We start from the raw sequence: 25,515 nt of genomic DNA, 5'->3' as shown, positions 1-25,515 counted from the left end.
GTAACCCAGGGAGGGAAAGCCGGGGAGAGGCAACGGTGGGGGGAAGGTTTTACTTTCCTTGTGTAAGATCCAGGGGGTCTGGGTCTTGGGGTCCTCTGGGAAGGTTTTGTGGGGACCAAAGTGTACCAGGCACTGCAAGTCCTGGTTGGTGGCAGCACTACAAAATCTAAGCTGGTCATTAAGTTTAGAGAAATTCATGCTGGTACCCCATCTTTTGGACACTAAGGTTCAGAGTGGAGAATTATACCATAACAGCGCCCATCATAGTATTTAAACTTATTGTATCTGTAGACAAGCACTTATAAAATTTGTCAGTCTGAAGTTGTGATGTAGCAATGGGACTTTTTTTGTGTTTAACTTTTTCTATTCAGTTCCTACCAGTACATTATCAACTTCTATGTTCTCTTTACTAGGATATAAAGAATCTCCTTTAATAAGTCCTCCCCTAAGGGATGTCGCTGTCTGAACCATGTACTTCTCCATACTCGCTGGCTTTTCCCCAGCCCTTAATTTAAAAACATCTCTATGTTCATTTTTACATGCCACCAGTCTGGTTCGGTTTTGGTTTAGGTGGAGCCCATCCTTTCTATATAGAGGCAGGGGTCAGTCAAGAGCTCGCCTGTAGCTGATGATGCCCAGAACTCACTTGCCATCTGCAATATGACTTCAACCAGAGCTAGTTTCTTTCCAGATACTACTCTGAGAGTCTCCATTAGGAATGGTTTTTGTGTGCGTGCACAGAGTAGACAAGTGCTCAGTTACTGCAGGACCTAAGGGAGTCAGGAAAATGGTTCTCCACAGGGAGAAGATCAAGTCGGAACTAAACTTTTCCCCTGAAATGCTACTCAGCAGACAGCTAGGCCGGGCTAACATTTTGTAAATGGAGGGCAGGGGCTCTGCTTCACTGCTACAACCAAGAGGAGCAAAAACCAAAAGGGAGCCCTTAGAAAGGGCTGGCTCTATGGCCTGCTCCTCCATTCTCCCACTCCACTAAACTGCAGCTGCTTATTTGCGGATTCCACTGGGGGATGGGGTCCTGGCAGCAGGAGGTGGGTTTGTGGCTGTGGGGTCAAAAAATATTGTGGGGCAAAGAGCTTCAGCTCGGAGAGTGCTGGCTTCCCCAGAACCCCCATGTGCAGAGAACACAGTAAAGAATTGCAGGAGGAGTCACTTTCTTCCAACACCGAACAAGGAACTTGATTAGCATAAGGACAACAGTCATCTCCCTGCAGTTGCCTGGCATCTGTCTGTTCCTGCTTAAGCATGCAGCTACTGCCTGAAAACTTCCTTACCCTTGTCTTGCTGCAGATTTTAAAGAAACAGTTCACTCATCCTCGCAGAACCCAGGACAGCCCCTCCAAGGGAAGGAACCAGCAGAAACCCTGCCAGTCCAAGCTCTGTGCAGGAATAGCCAGCCTGACAGCAGGGCCGGCTCCAGGCACCAGCATTCCAAGCTGGTGCTTGGGGCGGCATTCTGCAGGGGGTGGCAGTCCCTGTTGTTTTGCCCCCAAGCCGTGTGCCGAATTGCTGCTGCTGACGGCGGGGGCAGTCCGTGCACCATTAGGGTGGCAGGCACATTTCCGCGGTGAGGGCAGTTCGGCAGCAGCTTCTATGTTTAGCTGTCCGGGGCTGCTTCAGCTAAACATAGAAGCTGCCGCCAAATTGCCACCGCGGAAACGCGCCTGCCGCCCTAGGGGCACACGGACTGCCCCCGCCGCCCAGGGCAGCAATTTGGCGCGCTGCTTGGGGCGGCGAAAACTGTAGAGCCGGCTCTGCCTGACAGTGTCTGTACCAGCATGTTTAGAAATCTCCCACTGTTGCACTGCCAGGGTGGCCGTGTCACCTGCACAGAGCAGTGGTGACTAACAGCACCTGAGCTCCATCTGCAGGAGGCTCCTCCAAAATGTTGGAGTTCACCAGGTGTGCACGGCCCAAGAAGAAAAGGCTAAGGCACTGCATGGGAGGCTGCAGTTAAGAAAACCCAAAATCCTCTCTGGGTCTTCCACTTACAGAGGCCTTGTTCCACCAACACAGCACCATTCAGCAAAGCCTCTGCCACGTTCCCTTCCTGCAAATACCAAGCAACAATAGGGAGATGAACACAGGGCAGCTTTTCTGCCTTGGGGAACAAACCCCATCTCTTCCTCTTCCAGATTGCTCAGTTCAGGGAGGCTCCTTGTTTTGCCTCTGACCCTAGCTGAGATTTAGCTGCCCAGAATCCACATACTGCTCTCTGGCTTGGCAAGGGGTTCTACTAGGCTGCGTGCTGGAGGGCTGCTTTTGGAAAGTCACACTGATAATAATTCTGTTTATCATTTGCCTGACTGTAGTATGGGGTCTTATGGTGGAAGTAGAAGCCCCCAACCCTCTCATGATGCAGCACTGCTGAGTTTATTGAAGACACAAGGCATGTTTAACTTTCTGGTAGGGATTACCTAGGTCAGGGATTGTCCACTCACTGCAGTTACATTGTGTTGTTAGCTCTAACTGACCCTCAGTCTCTGCAGCTGTGCGCACTGAGAGCTTAGTTTGAATTGCACTGCCCAACAGTGTGTGTTTATTTGGACATGCTGTATAGTATTATCCTGTCTGTCTATGGTACTTACCTGGCCCCCATCAGCGCAGTATCTGAACATCTAACGCTCTGTACTGTATTTACCCCTGGGACACAAGGCACTGCTATTATCCCCTTGTTACAGATGGGAACTGAGGCTTGGAGAGACTACATGACTTACCCCAGGTCACACCGAAAGTCTGTGGCAGAGGAGGGAATTGCAGCCAGGTCTCCCAACTGCCAGGCCAGTGCCCTCCCCACTGAGCCTCTACTGCGGGCTTGATAATTATCTCAGTAAACTTCCCATATGATGCTGGTTTTGGAATAAGAAGTAGAAGTATAGCTGTATAATGCTCTCTGACCCTATGGCTTCCCAGCTGGCACAGCTACTTCAGGTGTTTGATTGCACTGCACTATGGTGTTTGTTCTATCTTTGGCAGGTCACTTTTGGCATATCACAGACCTTCATTTGGACCCAGAATACAGAGTGGCAACCGATCCTCTCCAGGTGTGTCCATCTGCTGGCTCCAAGCCAGCGTACAATGCAGGCCCATGGGGAAATTACATGTGTGATTCTCCTTGGAGTCTCATAAACTCCTCCATTTATGCCATGAAGGCCATCCTGCCTGATCCGGACTTCATCCTTTGGACTGGGTAAGGAGTCCGTCCATGCATAGCAGTGAAAGATAGGGCATGATCACATGATAAGCCCCATGAATGTTGTGATTAGATGTCACATGCAGAAACACTTTGAATTCTACTCACAGTGCACGTGAGCACCTTAGTGTAACAGCTCCTACTCTGCAATTAGCAAATGTGTGGCTGCAGGGAGAGCCCCCACTCAGCTACAGTGGGGCTGATCCACTATTGCAAATCCCAAGAGCTCCCAGATTATAAGAACACAGGACAGGAAGGGACCTCCTGGGTCACCAGATCCAGGCAACTTCTATCGTCATATCATCCTGTTCATAAACTTATCAAGCTCCATCTTCAAACCAGTAAGGTTTCTTGCCACCACTGCTCCTATTGGGAGGCTGGTCCAGAGCCTCATTCCTCTGTTTAGAAACCTTCTTCCTATTTCCAGCCTAAATTTATTCATAGAATCATAGAATATCACGGTTGGAAGGGACCTCAGGAGGTCATCTAGTCCCATCCCCTACTCAAAGCAGGACCAATTCCCAACTAAATCATCCCAGCCATGGCTTTGTCAAGCCTGACCTTAAAAACCTCTAAGGAAGGAGATTCCACCACCTCCATAGGTAACCCATTCCAGTGCTTCACCACCCTCCTAGAGAAAAAGTTTTTTTCCTAATATCCAACCTAAACCTCCCCCACTGCAATTTGAGACCATTACTCCTTGTTCTGTCATCTGCTACCACTGAGAACAATCTAGATCCATCCTCTTTGGAACCCCCTTTCAGGTAGTTGAAAGCAGCTATCAAATTCCCCCCTCATTCTTCTCTTCTGCAGACTAAACAATCCCAGTTCCCTCAACCTCTCCTCAGAAGTCATGTGCTCCAGCCCCCTAATCATTTTTGCTGCCCTCCGCTGGACTCTTTCCAATTTTTCCACATCCTTCTTGTAGTGTGGGGCCCAAAACTGGACACAGTATTCCAGATGAGGCCTCATCTATGTTGAATACATACACAATTAGTAGTTCTGCAAGGGCACACTGTTGATTCATATCCAGCTTCTTGTCCACTGTAACCGCTAGGTCCTTTTCTGCAGAACTGCTGCCTAGCCATTTGGTCCCTAGTCTGTAGCAGTGCATGGGATTCTTCCGACCTAAGTGCAGGACTCTGCAATTGTCCTTGTTGAACCTCATCAGATTTCTTTTGGTCCAATCCTCTAATTTGTCTAGGTCCCTCTGTATCCTATTCCTATCCTCCAGCATATCTACCACTCCTCCCAGTTTAGTGTCATCTGCAAACTTGCTAAGAGTGCAATCCATGCCATCCTCCAGATCATTAATGAAGATATTAAACAAAACCGGCCCCTGGACCAACCCTTGGGGCACTCTGCTTAATACTGACTGCTAACTAGACATGGAGCCATTGATCGCTACCCGTTGAGCCCGATGATCTAGCCAGCTTTCTATCCACCTTATAGTTTATTCATCCAGCCCATACTTCTTTAATTTGCTGGCAAGAATACTGTGGGATTCCGTATCAAAAGCTTTGCTAAAGTCAAGTCCACTGCTTTCCCCTCATCCACAGAGCCAATTTCATGGCCAATTTATACCCATTTGTTGTTGTACCAACATTGTCTTCTAGCTCAAATAGCTCTTGGACCAGATCCTCAAAGCATTTAAACACCTATCTTGCAGTGGATGTTAGTCACCTAAATACCTTTTAGGATCTGGGCCCTTCTCCCTCCCTGGCATTTACCCCTGATGTATTTATAGAGAGCAGTCAGATGCCTTTCAGGCTCCATTTTGCTAGGTTAAACAAGCTAAGCTCTTCTAGTCTCTTGTTGTAACTCAGGCTGTCCATTTGCCTGATTGTCCTTGTAGCCCTTCTCTGCTCCTGTTCCAGGTTCTTAAACCTATACTTTCTTGAGAGTGGATGACCAGAGCTGCACACAGAATCCCAGATGTCTTGCACAGTGGCATTATGAGTCAACCCCATTTAAATCATGAGACTGGATTTAAAATCATGAGATGTAAAAGATGATAAAGTGTATGGGGGGAGTTATATGCAATCCCTCACTGACGGGTCCATAGCCATGAAAGCTAGAAATTTCTGTGTTAAAGAACTGAAAATGGAGTCCTGTGATTATGTGAGAATCTCCAGGAGCTGGGGCTTTAAGAAAAAGACATTGCTTATCTGTTTATTTCTTCTAATTATTTGTAGAATGGCCATTCCTGCAGCATGCCTCAGTAGTCCAGAGCTCCCAGTAGTGTTGGTAGAAGGTACAGGCTGGGCTGGGACAATGGTTAGGGAAGAGTGAACCTCAGAACTGTATTTGGAGGCTATTCAGATTCCAGGGTCCTGCGACAGTATCCACTTGGGGTTTGGATATGCTTGCAACGTGAGACCTGTGCTGAGTTGGGGAGCAAGGGCAGCAGCATCACAAGACAAAGGAGATATGTGGCCTTGCTCCCAAGTTGCTGCGGCAGCTGCATGCACAATATAGGGGAGACAAAGATTAAGAAGCAGAAGTTGCTGTCCTCACTAATGAAGAAGCTGCTAAATATGGCCAGCCTTTCCCAAGTTCTCCCTTGTGTATCATTCGGGGCATTTCAACTACCTAGAAGTAAGGTATGTGTTGCTGTCATCTGTTGGACACTTCTTCTCAGGCAAGAGTGCTCAGCGGTTTGCTCTGGCTCGAGATAACTAATTCTGGAGCCTTCAGTAGGTATTTAAACAATCGCCTTTATTATAGAAGTGAAACCGCAAACACTGGAGCCGTGTTGGTCAGGCAGAGTCACAGTGGGGCAGCCTGGCTAGCAGGTGTCTCCTGGCCAGATAACTCCAGAGAATTGCTAACGTATACAGTATATGTATTAACAATTGACCAATCAATACAGAGCACAAAGGAGTTATTGTTAGGTAAACAGATTAACAACTCAGGAACCTGTGGCTGGTGGAGTGAGACTAGTACCCCACACAAATCATAACCAGACCCATGCACCTCAGGCCAGGAGTCCTTTCTGCACACATGCAAATCCACAGTGGTCACACAGTGGGCACCATGATTGACAGCCCTTAGGCTGCACTCACTGTCCTGGCCCAATTCTGTTAGCACAGCCATTGGAGCACGAAGTTGTGCATTGTCAAAGGCACCAGAAGAAGGGTTTTGCAAACAGCTTTGTGCCCCTTGGTATGACACTAAAGAAGAGTCTGGAAGGTTTGGTTCGAAAAGGGGCTGTTTGACTTATGAGGAATGTCAAGTCTGCTCTGTGGGTTCTGCCGGAGGTCCTTCTTGGAGCACCCAGAGAACAGGGTTGGGAGCCCTTGATTAAAGAGGTTGGAGTTTGTATCTCTAACAAATGGGCTTTTCTCCAGCTGTTCAGTCAGGCAGGTGAGTTACAAACAAACAGAAACAAAGAGCTTTATTTCCCCTCAATTAATCAGGGTTCACTCTCTTGGTATGTGTAACTCATAACCTTATGGCATCATCCAGAAACAACAGAGTACAGCCAGACCCAGATTTCTAATGTAAAAAGAAAAAGCTGAACAAAATGGAAAAGATTCTTGCCCTGAACAGTTCCTCAAATGCTCACCTGAAATCACACCCACATGCTAGGCATAAGTTACCTACATGCTGCCTTTTCTTTTATGTGTGCAGGTGCTTCCTGGAGACAAGGTGGGTGAGGAAATATCTTTTATACCCATCCATCTTGTCTCTCTAATCTCCTGGGACCAATACAGTTACCACAACACTGCATACAGACTCTTCCCTTTCAAACTGCTTGTTGCATGTGATGTTTGTGCTGTTTTCCAGTGACGATACCCCTCATGTCCCCAACGAGAAACTTGGAGAAGAAATAGTGCTGGAAATAATTGCCAATTTGACTGCTCTGATAAAACAGGTGTTTCCAGGTACGATTTACCTGAGCTGACAAACCAAGAAGGTGGTAGTGCAGAGAATATCTGACACAGCGTCCTACTGGCAGGAAAGACCAGCTCAGCCAGCTAGAGATGGCAGATCTAGAGAAGGGGCAGCCATCTAAGGGGTCAAGGAATCTAGTAGATGGGGGGGGATATGAAGGCACCTTTTCCTGCTTCCTATGGTTTATAAACTCTATTCATGGGACCTTATGGTCGCTGATTAGCTTCACTCTTGAATGGGCAACACACTGCAAGAGGGAAGTTTGGAAAAGCAGCAGCCTTTGAATAATTAATAGTGGAAAAAATCATTGGAAACCTCCTTTCCTGCTTGAACATCTCAGAAATGGGGCGAAAGAATTATCCCAACACTAGGGCCGGACCCACCAGATCAGTGGAGAGATGCTGGCCTAGCACTGGAATGCCCCAGCAAAATACATCAGGGCCCTAATTGAACTATGGCTATGGAAAACCAAACATGGGTCATTCCTAGGCAGGGCCATGGCTGCCTACTGCCCATTCGAGAAACCTAGTGCAAAAGGCCCACTCCTGAATGAGCGTTGTCTCTCCAGTGCTCCTGCAGAGGTCAGACACAGACAGCGTGGAGTCAGTCAGCGTCTCCCACAACTGACTGCACTGTCTGCAAAAGGTGCCAGGCTGCGGCTCTGGAAATTGACAGCTTCCATTTGCCCGCAGATGCCCACCCGGAACAGCTCCTTGCCAGGGGCTCACCATACAGCCCCTCCCCCCCTCGAGTGCCCACCCGGAACAGCTCCTCACCAGGGGCTCACCCTACAGCCCCCACCCGAGTGCCCACCCTGAACAGCTCCTCGCCAGGGGCTCACCATACAGCCCCCCCCGAGTGCCCACCCTGAACAGCTCCTTGCCAGGGGCTCACCATACAGACCCACCCCGAGTGCCCACCCTGAACAGCTCCTCGCCAGGGGCTCACCATACAGCGCCCCCCCCCGAGTGCCCACCCTGAACAGCTCCTCCGCAGGGGCTCACCATACAGCGCCCCCCCCCGAGTGCCCACCCTGAACAGCTCCTCGCCAGGGGCTCACCATACAGACCCACCCCGAGTGCCCACCCTGAACAGCTCCTCGCCAGGGGCTCACCATACAGACCCACCCTGAGTGCCCACCCGGAACAGCTCCTTGCCAGGGGCTCACCATACAGACCCACCCTGAGTGCCCACCCGGAACAGCTCCTCACCAGGGGCTCACCATACAGCGCCCCCCCCCGAGTGCCCACCCTGAACAGCTCCTCACCAGGGGCTCACCCTACAGCCCCCCCCCGAGTGCCCACCCTGAACAGCTCCTCTCCAGGGGCTCACCATACAGACCCACCCTGAGTGCCCACCCTGAACAGCTCCTCTCCAGGGGCTCACCATACAGACCCACCCTGAGTGCCCACCCTGAACAGCTCCTCGCCAGGGGCTCATCATACAGCCCCCTCCCGAGTGCCCACCCTGAACAGCTCCTCGCCAGGGGCTCACCCTACAGCCCCCCCGAGTGCCCATCCTGAACAGCTCCTCGCCAGGGGTTCACTCTACAGTCCCCCCCCCAGTGCCCACCCTGAACAGCTCCTCACTAGAGGCTCACCCTTCAGCCGCCCTCCGAGTGCCCACCCTGAACAGCTCCTCGCCAGGGGTTCACCCTACAGTCCCCCCCACCCCCGAGTGCTCACCCTAAGCACTCCCTGTCCCCTTTGTGCTCACTCCGACACTCACTATAAATGGCTCCCCAGGTGCTGACTTTAAGGAGTTCCCCAAGTGCTCCCCCTAAACAGCTCCTCCCCAAGGACTGACCTGCACAATTGCTTCCTAGGTTTGCTACAGGTATTTTAGTGGAGCTGCAGCAGTTCAGGAGACCACAGTTTTCCCCAGTGTAGCTGCCTCCAAGCACGAGGGGGGAATTCACTCCAAACTCTATCCAGTCCTGGCCTCAGGCTGCTCATAAGAGGCCTATTAGCATTTTTGTTCCCCACCCACTGGGCTGAGACCACCCTGGTGGATGGGAATATCATTCAGCCATTCCTGCCCTGCGAAGGGGTGACCTAGCATTGATGGGTCCCATAGCCTCTTGCCCTGCCGCTGAGTCAGGGCCGGCTCCAGGCACCAGCTTATCAAGCAGGGGCTTGGGGCAGCAACTCGAGAGTGGGGCAGCACTTCCAGGGATTCGGCGGCAATTCGGCACAGGGTCCCTCACTCCTGCTCGGAGTGAAGGACCTCCCGCTGAATTGCCGCAGATCGCGATTGCGGCTTTTTTTTTTTTGGCTGCTTGGGGTGGCAAAACCTCTGGAGCCGTCCCTGCCCTGAGTCATTCTGTCCTCTCCCTTAACTCTCTTGCACTCCAGTACCAAAACAGGCCACATGTTCCTTCATGTTTTCTCTTGATTTTCTCCAGACACTAAAGTCTATCCTGCGATGGGCAATCATGACTTCCATCCCAAGAACCAGTTCCCAGCCAAGACACACAGGATCTACAACGCAACAGCTGAACTCTGGCGCTCATGGCTCAGCAATGCCTCCATCCCAACATTCAAAGCAGGCATGCCCGTAATTCCGGCACAGCTAGCTCCTTCTGTCTGCATTGCTGGGGAAGAGGGCGGAGGAATCCCCAGTGACATGCTGCCCATGCAGTGCTGCCTTCTACTGACAGGGTAGTTTGGGGCATATCTGCAGTTAGAGGAAGGGCCCTAGCAATAGGCTGCCAACCTGGTGCCACTCACCAGCTCTGAATTCACTTACACATGAGAAAAGGAAAGACGGTTCCTTGTGCCTCAATCTCTCCTGCTTTCTCACAGTTGCACTAGAAGGGTGTCCCAGGAGTGTCCCTTATAGTGCAGAAGTTGTAGAACTGGGCTGTAATGAATATGAGGGTCTGAGGCTGTTGGACTCAAGACAAAGCCCGTGGTTCTCTCTGGCTCTCCAGCTCCTGGACTCACTTGCGCAGATTGTGCAGATCACCACTCAGGGCCTCCTTTATCCTGGGCTTACATAAGCAGCCATGGGTGGAAGTGCCGGTTACACTAGAGTCACAGGTTGCCCTGAAATAATTATACTCCAGATGAGCTTGTCCTCCTTGAACAGGAACAAAGGATGCATTTACAAACTCCCAGACATGCAGGAGAGCAGTGGGCTGAGCCACTTTGAGCATCTTTACCAAAACATTTCCCATCATTGCATGACCAGCACTTCAGCTGCATGGCTGGAAGCAGCTTTGGGAGCACTGATGCAGGCAGGACTCTAGGAAGCCTCTGGTCTTCTAACCACCATACACTAACCCTGCTCAGATCAGGTCCACAGCAAATGGTGTTCAGTGTGCTGGCAGCCACTGGCACCTTGCCCAGGCTAGGGCCCCCATCACAGCTATCACCGTGGAGCTGAATCTGAGATAGAAATAGGAGAGGAATTTGGGGCACAAAAGCCAGCAAGCATTGTACAGTCAGGTCCTTCTCCTGCTGGTTGTGTTTTGCAGGTGCTTTCTACAGCGAGAAGCTGCTTGGTCCCAATACCAAAGGACAAATGATTGTCCTCAACACCAATCTGTACTACGATAGCAATAATCAGACAGCTGGCTTGGAGGACCCTGGTGGGCAGTTCCAGTGGCTGGAAGATGTGCTGACCAATGCGTCAAAAGCAGAAGAAATGGTAAAACTGTTTCTTTCTTTACTTCGCCCACCCTGGAAAGTCCCTCCTGTAAGCCCCTTCTGCCGCGGAGGTCCTCAGTCTATAAACCCTGGAGAGCCTCTCCTCTGCTTGGAAGCATGCACTTAGTCTGTACTCAGCCAGGCTCTTTTCTGTTGTAGGTCTACATTGTGGGGCACATCCCACCTGGCTTCTTTGAGAAGAAGCGGAGCAAACCCTGGTTTCAGAAGCACTTTAACAAACGATACACAGAGATCGTGCAGCAAAACCATGCAGTGATAGCTGCCCAGTTCTTTGGGCACCATCACACTGACAGCTTCCGGATGTTTTACAGCAATGGAGGTACTGTTCCTTGGCTTGGTCTGTGCCGTTCACCCACAGCCCTGTCCACTCTAGGAGAACATCCCATTACTGAACGTGGTTCTCAGTAATCATTCCCCAAATGCTATTGAAATTAGTCCAAATGCTAGGAAAGACTTGTTCTGCATCACACTTTCTGAAATTGCATGGAAGACGGTTTGGTCCAGTCTATTCTAGCACATGGACTCTTTTCAGTACCAAATCAGGGGATCCTTTGCTGAAAACCTTTTCACCATGATGTAGCAAGACCTGTAAGCATGCCTATGTTACAGTTTGGCGAGTCCTCGTGCCTCCCAGCACTGTGCAGTAGGACATCTCAGAGTGCACTGCCCCACCTCAAGATGGCGACTGTCCTCCAGGCACTCTGTCCCTACCTGCTGAGGCACTGTGGGGTAGCAGCACAGATCTTTCCAGCCTATGTAACTCACGGGTCAGTGTCGGTCATGGAGCTCTGTAGTGGGTGCCACAGACAGGGCTGGATTCACTTTCCTGTGGGCCCGGGGCCCCTGTATACACGTTTTTTTCCTAATTTAAAACAAAATGATCACCACTATGGCATTGAGGCTATTAACGCTATACTGAACTTGCCTTTTAATTAACATGAAGCCGTTCTATGGTTACATTTCAGTCTTAAATCATGTAGGATTCAACATAGTCTACTTCTTCCCTTAGAACAGCTGTTATATTAGTTTATTTCTGGGAGGGAGTTTGGGTGCAGGAGCAGCAAAGAGTCCTGTGGCACCTTGTAGACTAACAGATGTTTTGGAGCATGAGCTTTCGTGGGTGAATACCCACTTCATCGGATGCATGTCATGTTGGGTGCAGGAGGGGGCTCCAGGCTGAGGCAGAGTGTCCAGGTGCGGGAGAGGGTTAAAGATGCAGGCTCTGGGAGGGAGTTTGGTGCAGGAGTGGAGCCTGACCTGGGACAGGGGGTTGGGGTGCAGGAGGGGATGCAAGGTGCAGTTTCCGGCTGGGAGGCGCTTACCACAGGCGGCTCCCAGCCAGCGACGCAGCAGGGCTCAGGCAGGCTGCCTGCCGTGGCCTCATGCCACTCCCGGAAGCGACTGGATAGTGGCACGTCCCTGTGCGCCCCTTGGGGAGGGGGAGGCAGCAGGTCTCTGTGCGTTGCCTGTGCCCACAAGCACTACCCCTGCAGCTCCCATTGGCTGGGGACGTTGCCAGGGGTGGGGGCAGCACGAGAAGCCTCCTTCCCCCCACCCCCTTGCCAGGGGCCACAGACATGTGCCAGCAACCGGCTGCTTCCAGGACCAACATGGGGCTATGGCAGGCAGCCTTCCTGAGCCTGCTGCACTGGACTTTTAGCAGTCCGGAGATCGCAATTGACTGGCAGAGGCTCCAGAATTGACCAGCTGATCTCAGTCGACAGAATTATGAATTTATTTCTGTGGGGGCCCCTGCGTTAATCCAGCCCTGGGCACAGAGGATGTGAATCTGTTGCAGTCCCTAGCTGTAGAGCCTGATTCTTTAGCTCAGATTGTAGAGAGTTGTGCTTTTAGCTGGGGAGGGCCCCAGTTCAATCCTGGTGTCAGCCCAGATGTTGGCTGTTGCTCATGCACTGTAGATGTCATTGGGTAGCATTAGGAGTGGATTCACAAACACCACTGACACATGGCTGAGGTAAGTGGATCAGGCAGCAGCATCACAGACTAGTTACCAATACAAGCACAGGGGTTGTAGCTGGACTGGGTCTGACAAATGCCAGGCTTTCACTCATATACGCTTTGTTTTGCCTTTCCATTCAGGTTCCCCAATCAACACCATGTTCTTAGCCCCAGGAGTGACTCCCTGGAAAACAACGCTACCCGGAGTGCACAACGGCGCCAACAACCCTGGGATCCGAGTCTTTGACTATGACCGAGGCACCCTTCAAGTGAAGGTGGGAGACACCCCCACACTGCATGGTCTGTCCCCTTGGGGCACGACTGCAACAGCCCTTGGGGCTGCTCACTCAATACCTCCAAGTTGCTCTAACAAATCAGAGCCAGAGTTAATCTAAGGCCAAAGAGAGAGAGGCAGGGGCAAAATATTCCAGTGTCACAGTGCACGTGAAGGTTTGATTTCAGTAGGACAATGGCAGTAAGTTCCAGGGAGCTTGGGAGGGTGATGTGGGCCTTAGCCAACTGCTGGGATCAGAGCCCCCTGGGGCAGTGCAGGATTGCTCCTCCCAGTTTATTCTGCAGGCCCTTACCCAGTCTGGGTTTAAATATCCCAAGTAGTGGGTCTTCCAACACTTCCATTTGGGGAATAAAATCACAGCTGACTAGAGCTCACATGCAAGACTCTAGCTCCCATACAGAATACGGTTTTGATCTGATCTACACTATGAACAGGACCGTAGTGTAACCGGATCAGGGAATAGCTGTGTTGTAACTGGGGACCCTGACTCAGTGATCTACCTGAAAAGGGGAAAATGTGCTGGTGCCCTTCTTTGCTTCTTTACAGTGAATAAAGAAGGCCCCAAAGTATAATTTTTATAAACTCCTCTGTTTGGTCCATTAGAAATGCAATGTTTATTTGTCCTGGAAGACTCTCTGGAAGGCTGGAGAACTAGTAAAGGAGAGATCACAGGAGCCCGGAGAGTGAATGCTGGGAGACAGAGCAGCAGGGGTTTTAACCAGACTGTTTAAAGCTCTGCTTTCGCTTTGATTTTGTTAACACCTGGTAACTTTCCTGAGCAATGAACAGTTTGGCAAAAGGCAGCTTTAGTAAAGATTCTGCCCCCATCTCCTCCAGGAAGGGCTCCTGCTTACAGTAACCCTGCGCCCTACCCCACACCCGCTGCAAAGCACCACGAGCTTGAGATTTCTGTGGTAAAAACAAACACCCCAAGCGCCCTGCTGGCCCTTCTCCATCCAGCATAAAGATGCAAAGTGGGGCACAAATCCAGTTCTAGTTAAACTCTTTTAAAGCTGGCCCCTGCAGGATACTCAGGTTTGGGATGCCTTTAACCTGGGCCCCATTAACAGCCCTTTGTACATGGCCTGTTACTTGACAGGATAAAGCCCCCAGCATGATGGCCGGGCCCCCAAGCAGAGCCAACATCCAGCCAGAACTGCCCTGCTGGAATTGACCAGAGCCTGCCAGACACCTATTCATTGCTAGGTGGTGGGTGTCTCTTCCAAGCTGGGTTTGAAGTGGTCGGAAGTGCCTCACACCAGCACCAGTGATGGGGAAACTGCTGAAGCCCAGCCCCATCACAGCCCTGGCTGAACTGGTCATTCTCAGTGTTGTTTCTGCGCTCTTTGCCCTAACACTCCTCTTGGTCTCCTCTTTCTTGCTGCAGGATGTAGTGACTTATTATTTAAACCTAAGCCATGCTAACCTGGTGGCCCCAAGCTGGGAGAGAGAGTATCGGCTGACTGAAGCCTTCCAGGTGCCTAATGGGTCAGCATGCTCTATGCACATGGTGCTGGAGAAGATATCAAAGGACAAGCACTACTTACAGCAGTACTATCAGTTTAACTCAGTCAAGTATGACCTCACAGAGTGTGACGAGAGCTGCCAGACTGATCATATCTGTGCTATCAGGGAAGTTGATTTTCTAAAATACGATGAATGCATTAAAGCCAGGAGCTTCACAGCTGTATCCACTCTGCCAGCAAAACCCCTTTTATTTCTCTGCTCACTGCTGGGCCTCCTCAGCTTCCAGAGGCACCTCTGGTGACTCTGACTAGGTGGAGCCCTGTGCAAACAGAGAATGCAGCACATAAATCAACATCAGCAAATGCCTCAGTGGGTGGAACTTACTCTGGAAGAGGATGAAATCTATTGTCATTGCAGGGGTTTTATGACATGATTTTGACTCCTTCTAATAAAGATTGTTGGGTTTGGAAGGGATGGTGTCCTGCCTGGTGCTTTCTAACCAGGAAGGTGGGTGAGGAAATTGCTGTTCACCCCACCATGACATGAGCGGAAACTTCACAAGTTCCATAATCTTTAACTCAATCTGCTAAAAAGTGTGGAACTACAGCCTGCTTTGTCACTAGGATTGTAGCCCAAGTGCGGTGACTGGAGTTAAGAACATGCCTTTTTTCCTAGTGACAAGGAGACCACAGAGGCTGACTGAGTGGCATGGGTGGGTGGGAATGTGGGGCAGCAGGATAGGTTGTGATGCATAAGCCAAGACAGCTGGGTGCGGTTCCTTATTCTGACTCTTATTTACCATGTGAACTTGAGCAAGTCTCTTAGGCCAAGATTTTCCAATGTCAATGCCTAACCTTAGGTTCCAAAATAAATGTCCAATTTTTAAGTGGTGCGCTCCCAGCATTACCCCAGGAACAGATCTAAGGGTCTCAGAGTAGCCGTTCTGTTGCTTACATGGACTGGAAACTGGTTAAAAGATAGGGAACAAAGGGTAGGAATACAGGGTCAGTTTTCAGAATGGAGAGTGGTAAATAGTGGTGTCCCCTAGGGGTCTGTACTGGGACCAGTCCTAGTCAACATATTCATAAATGATCTGGAAAAAGGGGTAAACGGTGAGGTGGTAAAATTTACAGATGATACAAAAATACTTAAGATAGTTACGTTCTCGGCAGACTGTGAAGAGCTACAAAAAGATCTCTCAAAACTGGGTGATTGGGCAACAAAATGGCAAATGACATTCAATGTTGACAAATGCAAAGTAATGCACATTAGGAAACATAATCCCAACTATACATATCAAATGATGGGGTCTAAATTAGCTGCTACCACTCAAGAAAGATCTTGGAGTCATTGTGGATAGTTCTCTGAAAACATCCACTCAATGTGCAGCAGCAGTCAAAAAAGCAAACAGAATGTTGGGAATCATTACACAAGGGATAGATAATAAGATAGAAAATATCATATTGCCTCTATATAAATCCATCATATGCCCACATCTTGAATACTGTGTGCAGATGTGGGTGCCCCATCTCAAAAAATATATACTGGAATTGGAAAAGGTTCAGAAAAGGGCAACAAAAATGATTAGGGAGTATGGAACAGCTTCTGTAACTGGTGAGATTAATAAGACAGGGACTTTTCAGCCTGGAAAAGAGATGACTAAGGGGTAATGTGATTGAGGTCTATAAAATCATGACTGGTGTGGAAGAAACAAACAAGGAAGTGTTATTTACTCCTTCTCATAGCACAAGAACTAGGGGTCACCAAGTGACATTAATAGGCAGCAGGATTAAAACAAAGAAAAGGAAGTATTTTCTCACACAATGCACAGTCAACCTGTGGAACTCTTTGCCAGAGGATGTTGTGAAGGCCAAGACTATAACAAAGTTAAAAAACAAACTAGATAAATTCATGGAGGCTAGGTCCATCAATGGCTATTAGCCAGAATGGGCAGGAATGGTGTCCCTAGCCTCTGTTTGCCAGAAGCTGGGCATGAGTGACAGGGGATGGATCATTTGATGATTACCTGTTCTGTTCATTCCCTCTGGGGCACCTGGCATTGTCGGCCACCGGGCTAGATGGACCTTTGGTCTGACCCAGTATGGCTGTTCTTATGGTCCCCAAATGTTAACCTATTAATCCCTTCCTGCAAGGTAAAGAGTGTCATCCGCCCTCAGCAAGTTTGCAGATGACACTAAGCTGGGGGGAGAGGTAGACACTCTGGAGGGTAGGGATAAGGTCCAGAGTGACCTACACAGATTGGAGGATTGGCCCAAAAGAAATCTGATGAGTTCAACACGGACAAATGCAGAGTCCTGCACTTAGGACAGAAGAATCCCATGCACTGCTACAGGCTGGGGACCAACTGGCTAAGCAGCAGTTCTGCAGAAAAGGACCTGGGGATTACAGCGGATGAGAAGCTGGATATGAGTCAACAGTGTGCTCTTGTTGTCAAGAAGGCTAACGGCATATTGGGCTGCATTAGTAGGAGGATTGCCAGCAGATTGAGGGAAGTGATTATTCCCTTTTATTCAGCATTGGTGAGGCCACATCTGGAATACTGCGTCCACTGCTGGGGCCCCCACTACAGAAAGGATGTGGACAAAATTGGAGATAGTCCAGCGGAGAGCAACAAAAAATGATCAGGGGGCTGGGGCACATGACATACGGGGAAAGGCTGAGGGAACTGGGGTTATTTAGTCTGCAGAAGAGAAGAGTGAGGGGGGATTTGATAGCAGCCTTCAACTACCTTAAGGGTGGTTCCAAAGAGGATGGAGCTCAGCTGTTCTCAGTGGTGGCAGATGACAGAACAAGAAGTAATGGTCTTAAATTGCAGTGGAGGAGGTGTAGTTGGATATTGGAAAAAAAAATTTATTAGGAGGGTGGTGAAGCGCTGGAATGGGTTACCTTGGGAGGTGGTGGAATCTCCATCCTTAGAGGTTTTTAAGTCCCAGCTTGACAAAGCCTTGTCTGGGATGATTTAGTTGGTGTTGGTCCTGCTTTGAGCAGGGAGTTGGACTAGATGACCTCTCTTCCAACCCTAATCTCTATGATTCTATGAAATTGCCATGGTTTACCAAGGATTTCCCTGTGTCCTGCAGGAAACTTCTCAGAACAGACTAGTTCTGTTCACCTCTTGGAGGACACAGATCCAGCCTGCCACTCAAAGGATTGACATCCAGGCAATACTTTTCCAAAACAAATTGTTTTCTTTATTTATTGTAATCAATGTTTCCTAATTAATCGAAACCTAAATTAAAACAAACATAAATCCCTTAGAGGTATACAAGCTAAAGTACTCAATACTGTAATGTTATACAGTTGGAATGACTTAAGTGATTGTTCTGCACATGGTGCTATGCAGCACAGTGATAAATCTTAATAAAGTCAAACTTTATACACAGTAAAATAAACATACACACCACAGACACTCATCTTTAGTATCCCAAGCATACACATGCATTATTAACCCTATTTCTATACTATAGCTAGCATGTTTATGCTCTGTTCTTTCTAAGGATCCTGCTCTGTCCCAGCAGCATTGCTGCTGTGCTGTCGCCCTGCAGTTCCTTCTGCTGCTGCTTCGCTTTTTTAGGTTTCTTCCGATCTTTTCCTGGTTCTCCTCCTTCTCCTGGTCCTAACTTGATTGACTTTTGCCTGTCTGCTTTCTATCTTTTATACAGTTTTTGACCTGTTCTGATTGGCTTGTTTCCCAATCTTAGTATTAGCATAGCTATCCTCCAGTCACCTTTACACCCTCTCTGATGGAGCCATACTTATAGACCAATCACAACTGCTGAAGCTGTCAAAGATGTTAGACAACATGTTTTAGTATTATGGGATGCTTACTATTATGGCATGGTGACCCTCACCTAGTTTTGGACTGAACATGCCTGCTTGACCACTCCCTTTAGTTTTGGCATCACCTTTACTTGATCTTAGGCCATATCTGACTACCAACACACTAGCCATAGGCTAACCTGCTTATACTATCAATTCATTGTCCTGGGCTGTGTGCCAACATTGTACACACACTTACGGTACCACCTTATTTCTTTAGTATATGCTTAATTGTTAACTTATGCACCTTAATGTTATGGTCTACTACTGCCACCTCATTTCTTACCAATTTAATTTTATTTCAGTTCTGCCCCTATTTTCAGTTAATGGTGGCAAAGCAAGGCTTTCAGTTCTGTGCTTAAGAAACAAAGCAGAGCAGCTCAAAATCCTTTCGTATCACCAGCAACGCCCATTGAGGTCAGGGGGCTGCTGCACACTCAGCAATCCTGCGCAGCGCTAGTTCACTACCTTAACATAGACTTAGGGGCCTGAATTTAGGCTCCTATTTATAAAAATCTTGTTCTTAATGACTCAGTGACTCACTGGCGAAATGCAGTGTCTCTGTGCCCCCTACCCCCAACCCAAAGTGCCCTGAGACCCAGGGATGAGACAGTGCAGTGCTGTTATTGGACCCTTTTCGATATCTAAATGAAGCCATAGAGTGGCTCGCCAGGGCAGCAGGCCTTGATTGCATGGGTTCGTTCAGTTGCTAGGTTTGCCCTTGGATAAGTCATGGAGCTTCCCTCAAACCTGGAAGGGGCAGTAACCCTTCGCTGTGCCAGAGGAGTGGCTCTGTGGCTCGTTGCAAACATGCAGCTCTGGAGAAGTTACTGTAATGTTCCCTCTGCGGTTGCACAGGGATAAAAACTGCTGTCCTGGGGCTTTTGCCTCCCCTAAAGGGATGTAGCTCTTGGGGGCCAGAGAACAGGAAGGGATTTGGGAGATGGAAGGGTGCTGGGCAAAAATTTTCTGTAGCGAGACGTTCCCACAGTATTCATGGCCCAATACAGACTAACATGACTACCCCTCTGATACTTGACATCCACTCAATGACAATTACCCATTTACGATTATATTTTTAGACCTGTCAGCCAGTTTTTGATCCATTTAATGTGAGCCATGTTAATTTTATATCATTCTAGTTTTTTTAATAAAAATGTTAATCGAAATATAAGAACATAAGAACAGCCATACTGGGTCAGACCAAAGGTCCATCCAGCCCAGTATCCTGTCTACCGACAGTGGCCAATGCCAGGTGCCCCAGATGGAGTGAACCTAACAGGTAATGATCAAGTGATCTCTCTCCTGCCATCCATCTCCACTCTCTGACAAACAGAGGCTAGGGACACCATTCCTTACCTCTCCTGGATAATATCCATTAATGGAGTTAACCTCCATAAGTTTATCTAGTTCTCTTTTAAACCCTGTTATAATCCTAGCCTTCACAACCTCCTCAGGCAAGGAGTTCCACAGATTGACTGTGCACTGTGTGAAGAACTTCTTCCTTTTATTGTTTTAAACCTGCTGCTCCTAATTGAGGCAGGGGAGATCGGAGCCAAATGGGTGGAGGTGGTAGAGAAGAAGAAAGCTAGTAGCAGTTGGTTGGGAAACCAGAAAGGGCAACCTGAGATGACACCCCACCATCGGGGTTAGCCCAAGGCCCCAAATTGCAAAAAGGAGCCCTCCACACAGACAGGGAGACCCCAGGTGCCCTCTCATCCCGCTACCCTACTCTCCACCACCCAGCTCACCCAAGCCCACAGTCAGCCACGTGATGGTTTAGATGTAATGAGCTGGGGCACGTGAAGGCCAACTGCCCCAAGAGCACCAGCCAACTGCAACTCATCACCCCAGGGTCTCACCCAGAGCCCTCAGGCCCGGATGCCTCAGAGAACCCCCAAAGCAAAGGGAAACTGGGAGTGTGGGCAGAAGGAAGATTACTGTGTGGAGAGACACTGGAGCACAGGTGTCAGCTATCTACCAATCTTTAGTGGACCCCAAATTCATCAACCCAGAGGCCCAAGTGACGGTGCAACCCTTTATGGCCAACTCTTTTAACTTGACTACAGCCAAGTCGCCTGTCCAGTACAAGGCCTGGTCAGGAATATGGACTTTTGCAGTCTATGACGATTATCTCATTCCCATACTGCTGGGAGAAGACTGAGCCAACCATGTAAGGCTAACAAAAAGGGTGGGGATGGTCACCTGCAGCCAAGCTAAAGAGGCCTCCACACCTAACTCCATTCCTGAGCCTCCTTTGGGGACCCAGCCAAGGTGGTGGCATGGAACCAAACCCCAGACCAGAGTCTATGGCAGCAGTTGTAGATTCTGAGACCCAGGCAGAACCAGTCCACGGATAGTAACTGGTGGAGCAGTCAGCACCAAAGCCCATGCTTGCAACCTCATCAGAGTCTGGGAAGCCAGCACCAAAAGGCGCCACAGAGCCTGCACCTGCAGCAGCAGCTACACTGGCACAAGAAGCTCAACCAGAGCCTGAAATACAACCTAGTGTGCCAACGGAGAGCAGTTCACAGTCGATGGAGACACACTCCCATCACCTGCATCGCTTCCAGGGGGACCAAGCCCAAGTCCACAATCCAGTGAGGAACTAATGTCTCCAGCATCAAGGGAGCAGTTCCAGGCAGAGCAGGAAGTGAATGAAAGCCTCAAGGGAGCTTGGAAGGCAGCACGGAGCGACCCACCGCCTCTCAGCTCTTCTAATAGGTCCAGGTTTGTTGTAGAAGGAGGACTCTTATATAAGGAAACCCTTTTTGGTGGGCACAAGGAGGACAGACATCCTCAAAGACAGTTGGTAGTTCCAAGTAAGTATTGGGAAAAGCTCTTGAGCTTAGTCCATGATCACGCTAGTCATCATGCTGGGGTGAATAGGAACAAAGACCATTTGGGAAAACCATTCCCCTGGAAGGGAATGGACAAGGACGTGTGCCAGAGGGTGGGAAAGCCCCAAGACCAGCCCCTCTCCAGCTACTCCCCATAATTGAGGTTCCATTTCAGCGAGTAGCTGTGGATATTCTGGGTACCTTTCCCTACGACACCCAGAGGAAAGATGTACACACTGACCTTCATGGATTTTGCCACTCGATAGCCAGAAGCAGTAGCTCTAAGCAACACCAGGGCTAAAAGTGTGAGACAGGCATTGGCAAACATTTTTGCCAGGGTAGTTTGGCCCTCTGACATCCTTACAGATTCAAGAACTAAATTCCTGGCAGGGACCATGAAATGTCTTTGGGAAGCTCCTGGGTTGAACCATTTGGTTGCCACCTCTTACCACCATCAAACAAATGACCTAGTGAAGTTTAATGGGACTTTGGGGGCCATGATACGTAAATTTGTGACTGAGCACTTCAAAGATTGGGGCCTAGTGTTGCAGCAGTTGCTCTTTGCCTACATGGCTGTACCACATCCCAGTTTGGGGTTTTCACCCTTTGAACTCATTTATGGCCATGAAGTTAAGGGGCCATTACAGTTGGTGAAGCAGCAATGAGAGGGGGTTACATTTTGGACTTTGTAACCAACCTGCAAAACACCCTCAAAGACTCTTTAGCCCTTGCTTGAGAAAACCTATAAGATGCTCAACAAGAGCAAAAGTCCTGGTATGATAAACATGCCAGAGAGCGTTCTTTCAGAGTTGGTGACCAAGTCACGGTCCTGAAAGTGCTCCAGGCCAATAAGATGGAAGTGTTGTGGGAGGGGCCATTTATGGTCTGAGAGCACCTGGGAGCTGTTAGTTACTTCATAGTGTTCTTAGACTCTACCCTAAAACTTACAGTATACCATGTTAATTCTCTAAAACCCTTTTATTCCTGAGAAATCAAGGTTCTCCAGTTTATAGCCCATGAGAGAGATGACGCTGAGTGGCCCAAAGGAGTCTACTATGAAGGAAAAAGCAACGGTGACTTAGAAGAGGTGAGACTTTCCATAACCCTTGGGTGTAAGCAGCAACAGCAAATCCAGGACCTGTGCACCAGCTTCACGCCAATGTTTTCAGCCACCCCAGGACAGACAAAATAGGCATACTACTCCACTGTCACAAGTGATGCTCACCCAGTTAGAGCCCAAACCTACTGGATGACTCCTCAAGCCAAAACTGCAATAGAAAGGGAGATTGTCATGGACTCACAGATCGTGCCCACTCTTGGCACCGTGCAGTTTGTGGGGGGTACCCCTTTCAGTGCGACAGCCCTTCTCGGGGGGTCCACTCTCTCTCGGGGTCAGGCCCCTCCACCTCCTGGAGCCGCACCTCTCTGAGCCTTAGCACGTCTGTCTCTCGCCATGGGCCCCCTCAGGAAGTCCACGTGCTCTGGACCCCCCGGGCCTCCTCACCCCCGAAGGAGTTGATGTGACCCTGTTCTCTAGACCGGAGTGACTCTCAGCCAACATAAAACAGGAGGGTTTATTGAGAGTTGAACACAGCACAGGAAATTCTCAGGGCCTCAAGCCTGGCCTCCCTCAGCCCAGCACATCCCAGTCTCCCTGCATCCAGGTGGGCTCTGCTTGCTCCCCCTCTCCAGCCCAGGGCTCCCCTGCTTCCCATCTGGGCCTCCGATATCCCTGGCCCCAAGCCCCGCCTGTGTCCATTGTCTTCTGTCCAGGTAAACAGGGTCGTAAACAGGAAGGCCTGGGTCTTCTCTCCTCTCAGCCCTCCTCTGGCCCCCTCTGGCTGGAACTGGCTGGTCAGGTCACCAGGGTCCTCTCTTCGCAGCCCATTGTCTTCCCATTGGCCAGAACCGGCTGTGACTCATGAGCTGCGTCTCCGGGTCACCAGGTCACCAATCGCTGGGGTCTCCATCCTCCAGGCCATTGGCTGGGGTCCCAAGTTCCCTCTCCAGTCCTCTGTAACAACAAACTCCCTCTCCCCTCACCTCGTTAAACCCATAACACCCAGGGAAACTGAGTCCCACTCGCTCTGCATGCAACCCACTGGAAAACCTAAGAAAACTCCCCACTTCATCACAGAGATCAAGGACATGTTACAGATGGGTGTAATCCACCCCTCTAGTGGTTCTAGTTCCCAAACCAGATGGGGAAATCCGCTTTTGCGTGAACTACCATAAGCTAAATGCTATAACTTGCCCAGAGAACTAACAATGCCACACACAGATGAGCTATTGGAGAAACTGGGACGTGCCCAATTCATCTCCACCTTAGACTTAATTAAGGGGTACTGGCAAGTGCCGCTAGATAACCCAGCCAAGGAAAGGTCAGCCTTCATCACCCATGTAGGGCTATATGAATTCAATGTGTTCCATTTTGGACTGTGAAATGCACCCGTCACCTTCCAGAGACTGGTGGATAACCTTCTGGCTGGATTTGGGGAATTTGAAGTCACGTACCTTGATGATGTGGCCGTATTCTCAGATTCATGGGCAGAACGCCTGGAACACCTCCAAGTTGTCTTCCAGTGCATAAGTGAGGCAAGATTAACTGCTAAGGCCAAAAAATGTCAAGTAGGCCTAAACAGGGTAATATACTTTGGACACCGGGTGGTTCAAGGGACTACCAACCCCCTACATCCTAAAGTAAATGCTATCCAACATTGGCCTGTCCCTAAGTCAAAGAAGCAGGTCCAATCTTTCTTGAGCTTGGTTGGGGATTACAGACAATTTGTACCACACTACAGCCAAATTGCCATCCCACTAACAGACCTAACCAGGAAAAAACAGCCAAATGCAGTTCAGTGGACTAAGAAGTGTCAGAAAGCTTTTAAACGGTTTAAGATAGCCCTCATGTCTGACCCATACTAAGGGCCCCTGACTTGGACCAACCTTTCGTTGTAACCACAGAAGCATCCTAGTGTGGTGTAGGAGCAGTTTTAATGCAGAAATGACCAGATCAATAATTCCATCCTGTCGTGTTTCTCAGCAAAAGAAATTCTGAGAGGGAAAGCCACTGGTCAGTCTCAGAAAAAGAATGTTACACCATTATGTATGCTCTGGAGAAGCTACGCCCATACATTTGGGGATGGCGTTTCCACCTACAGACTGACCATGCTGCAGTGAAGTGGCTTCACACAGTCAAAGAGACTAACAAAAAACCTTCTTCGGTGGAGTTTAGCTCTTCAGGACTTTGATTTTGAAATACAACACATTTCAGGAGCCTCTAACAAAGTGGCTGATGCACTCTCCCGGGAAGGTTTCCCAGAATCAGCCGGCTTAAAATGTCCCTGTATTCTAAGTCATTGTAGTTCTTAAAAAATGGAAAATACTGTTTAGTTCTTCATGTAATTAGTAGTAAAATTAGAGATGCATGTATCTTATTAACTCTGTTTTCTTAAACCTCCAGGAAGAAATCCCAGCCGGTGTGGACCAGACCTGAACCAGGCTGGCCTACATCATTTGTGATTTGGGGGGCATGTGATAAATGAAGCGGAGGAGAGGGTAACTCCCTTTTATGGACACCCAGCCAGCCAGTACCTATAAAGTCCTTCTCAGTAGCCATTAATTGCTCTATCTGTAAAGGGTTAAAAAGTCTCACTGCTATGCATAGGAAAAAGGAAGTGAGTTGGCACCTGGCCAAAAGAGCCAATGGGAAGGCTAGAACTTTTTAAAATTGAAACAAGATTCCCCTTTCCTCTGTCTGTGGTTGTTCTCCCAAGGAGAGGCAGACATGGCAGCTGTTCTGCAAGAAGCTTGCGCCAGGTATGAAAAATCATCAGTATTATTCCTAGAAACAACTGATTTAAAACCCCAGCTATATAAGTAGATCAGGAAATGTCTAGGAAGATGCAATTAGGTTTATTCCTTTTATTTTGTTATGGCTTGTGGATTCCTCTGTGCTAACCCTGGTGCTTTTGTTTTGTTTGTAACCTTTAAGCTGGATCTCAAGAAAGCTATTCTTGGTGCTTAATCCTTGTAGTTGCTCTTTTAAAATCTAGCAATGCCCTGAGTTCCCAGATGTATTTTCTTTCTTTTTTTTAATTAATAAAATTTACCTTTTTTAAGAAGAGAATTGGATTTTTGTGTCTTAAGAGGTGCACATGTTGTTTAATTAGCTGGTGGCAACAGCTATTTTTTTTCTCCTTTCTCAGCTCTTCCCCAAAGGAGGGGGTGAAAGGGCTTGAGGGTACCCCACAGGACAGAATTCCCAAGTGTGCCTTCCTGGGCTCTGAAAGGGATTCTGCACTTGGGTGGTGGCAGCATCTACCAATCCAAGGT

The 25,515-nt window shown here is 49.0% G+C and overlaps 1 protein-coding gene across 6 annotated transcripts in view; it reads left to right on the top strand.

Moving 5' to 3' along the window:
• Window positions 1-25,309, top strand: part of SMPDL3B (sphingomyelin phosphodiesterase acid like 3B) — a 241,181-nt gene extending 215,872 nt beyond the window's left edge. For 2 of the 6 annotated variants that reach the window (XM_050932337.1, XM_050932340.1), the window contains 9 exons: window positions 2,995-3,208; window positions 7,001-7,098; window positions 9,513-9,656; window positions 10,587-10,759; window positions 10,918-11,098; window positions 12,880-13,013; window positions 14,421-17,040; window positions 20,962-21,162; window positions 22,170-25,309. In XM_050932337.1, the coding sequence (XP_050788294.1) occupies window positions 2,995-3,208; window positions 7,001-7,098; window positions 9,513-9,656; window positions 10,587-10,759; window positions 10,918-11,098; window positions 12,880-13,013; window positions 14,421-14,801 (1,325 nt within the window). In that variant the 3' untranslated portion in view covers window positions 14,802-17,040; window positions 20,962-21,162; window positions 22,170-25,309. Of the gene's footprint in view, window positions 1-2,994; window positions 3,209-7,000; window positions 7,099-9,512; window positions 9,665-9,708; window positions 9,769-10,586; window positions 10,760-10,917; window positions 11,099-12,879; window positions 13,014-14,420; window positions 17,041-20,961; window positions 21,163-22,169 lie in introns of those variants that run through there. The other 4 variants (XM_050932338.1, XM_050932339.1, XM_050932341.1 and 1 more) reach the window with 4 other exon arrangements.
• Window positions 25,310-25,515: the final 206 nt, after the last annotated feature.

This window comes from Gopherus flavomarginatus, chromosome 22 (assembly GCF_025201925.1).
Source record: "Gopherus flavomarginatus isolate rGopFla2 chromosome 22, rGopFla2.mat.asm, whole genome shotgun sequence".
In the NCBI taxonomy this organism is placed as follows: domain Eukaryota; kingdom Metazoa; phylum Chordata; order Testudines; family Testudinidae; genus Gopherus; species Gopherus flavomarginatus.
This window is presented reverse-complemented; position numbering and strand designations above follow the sequence as displayed.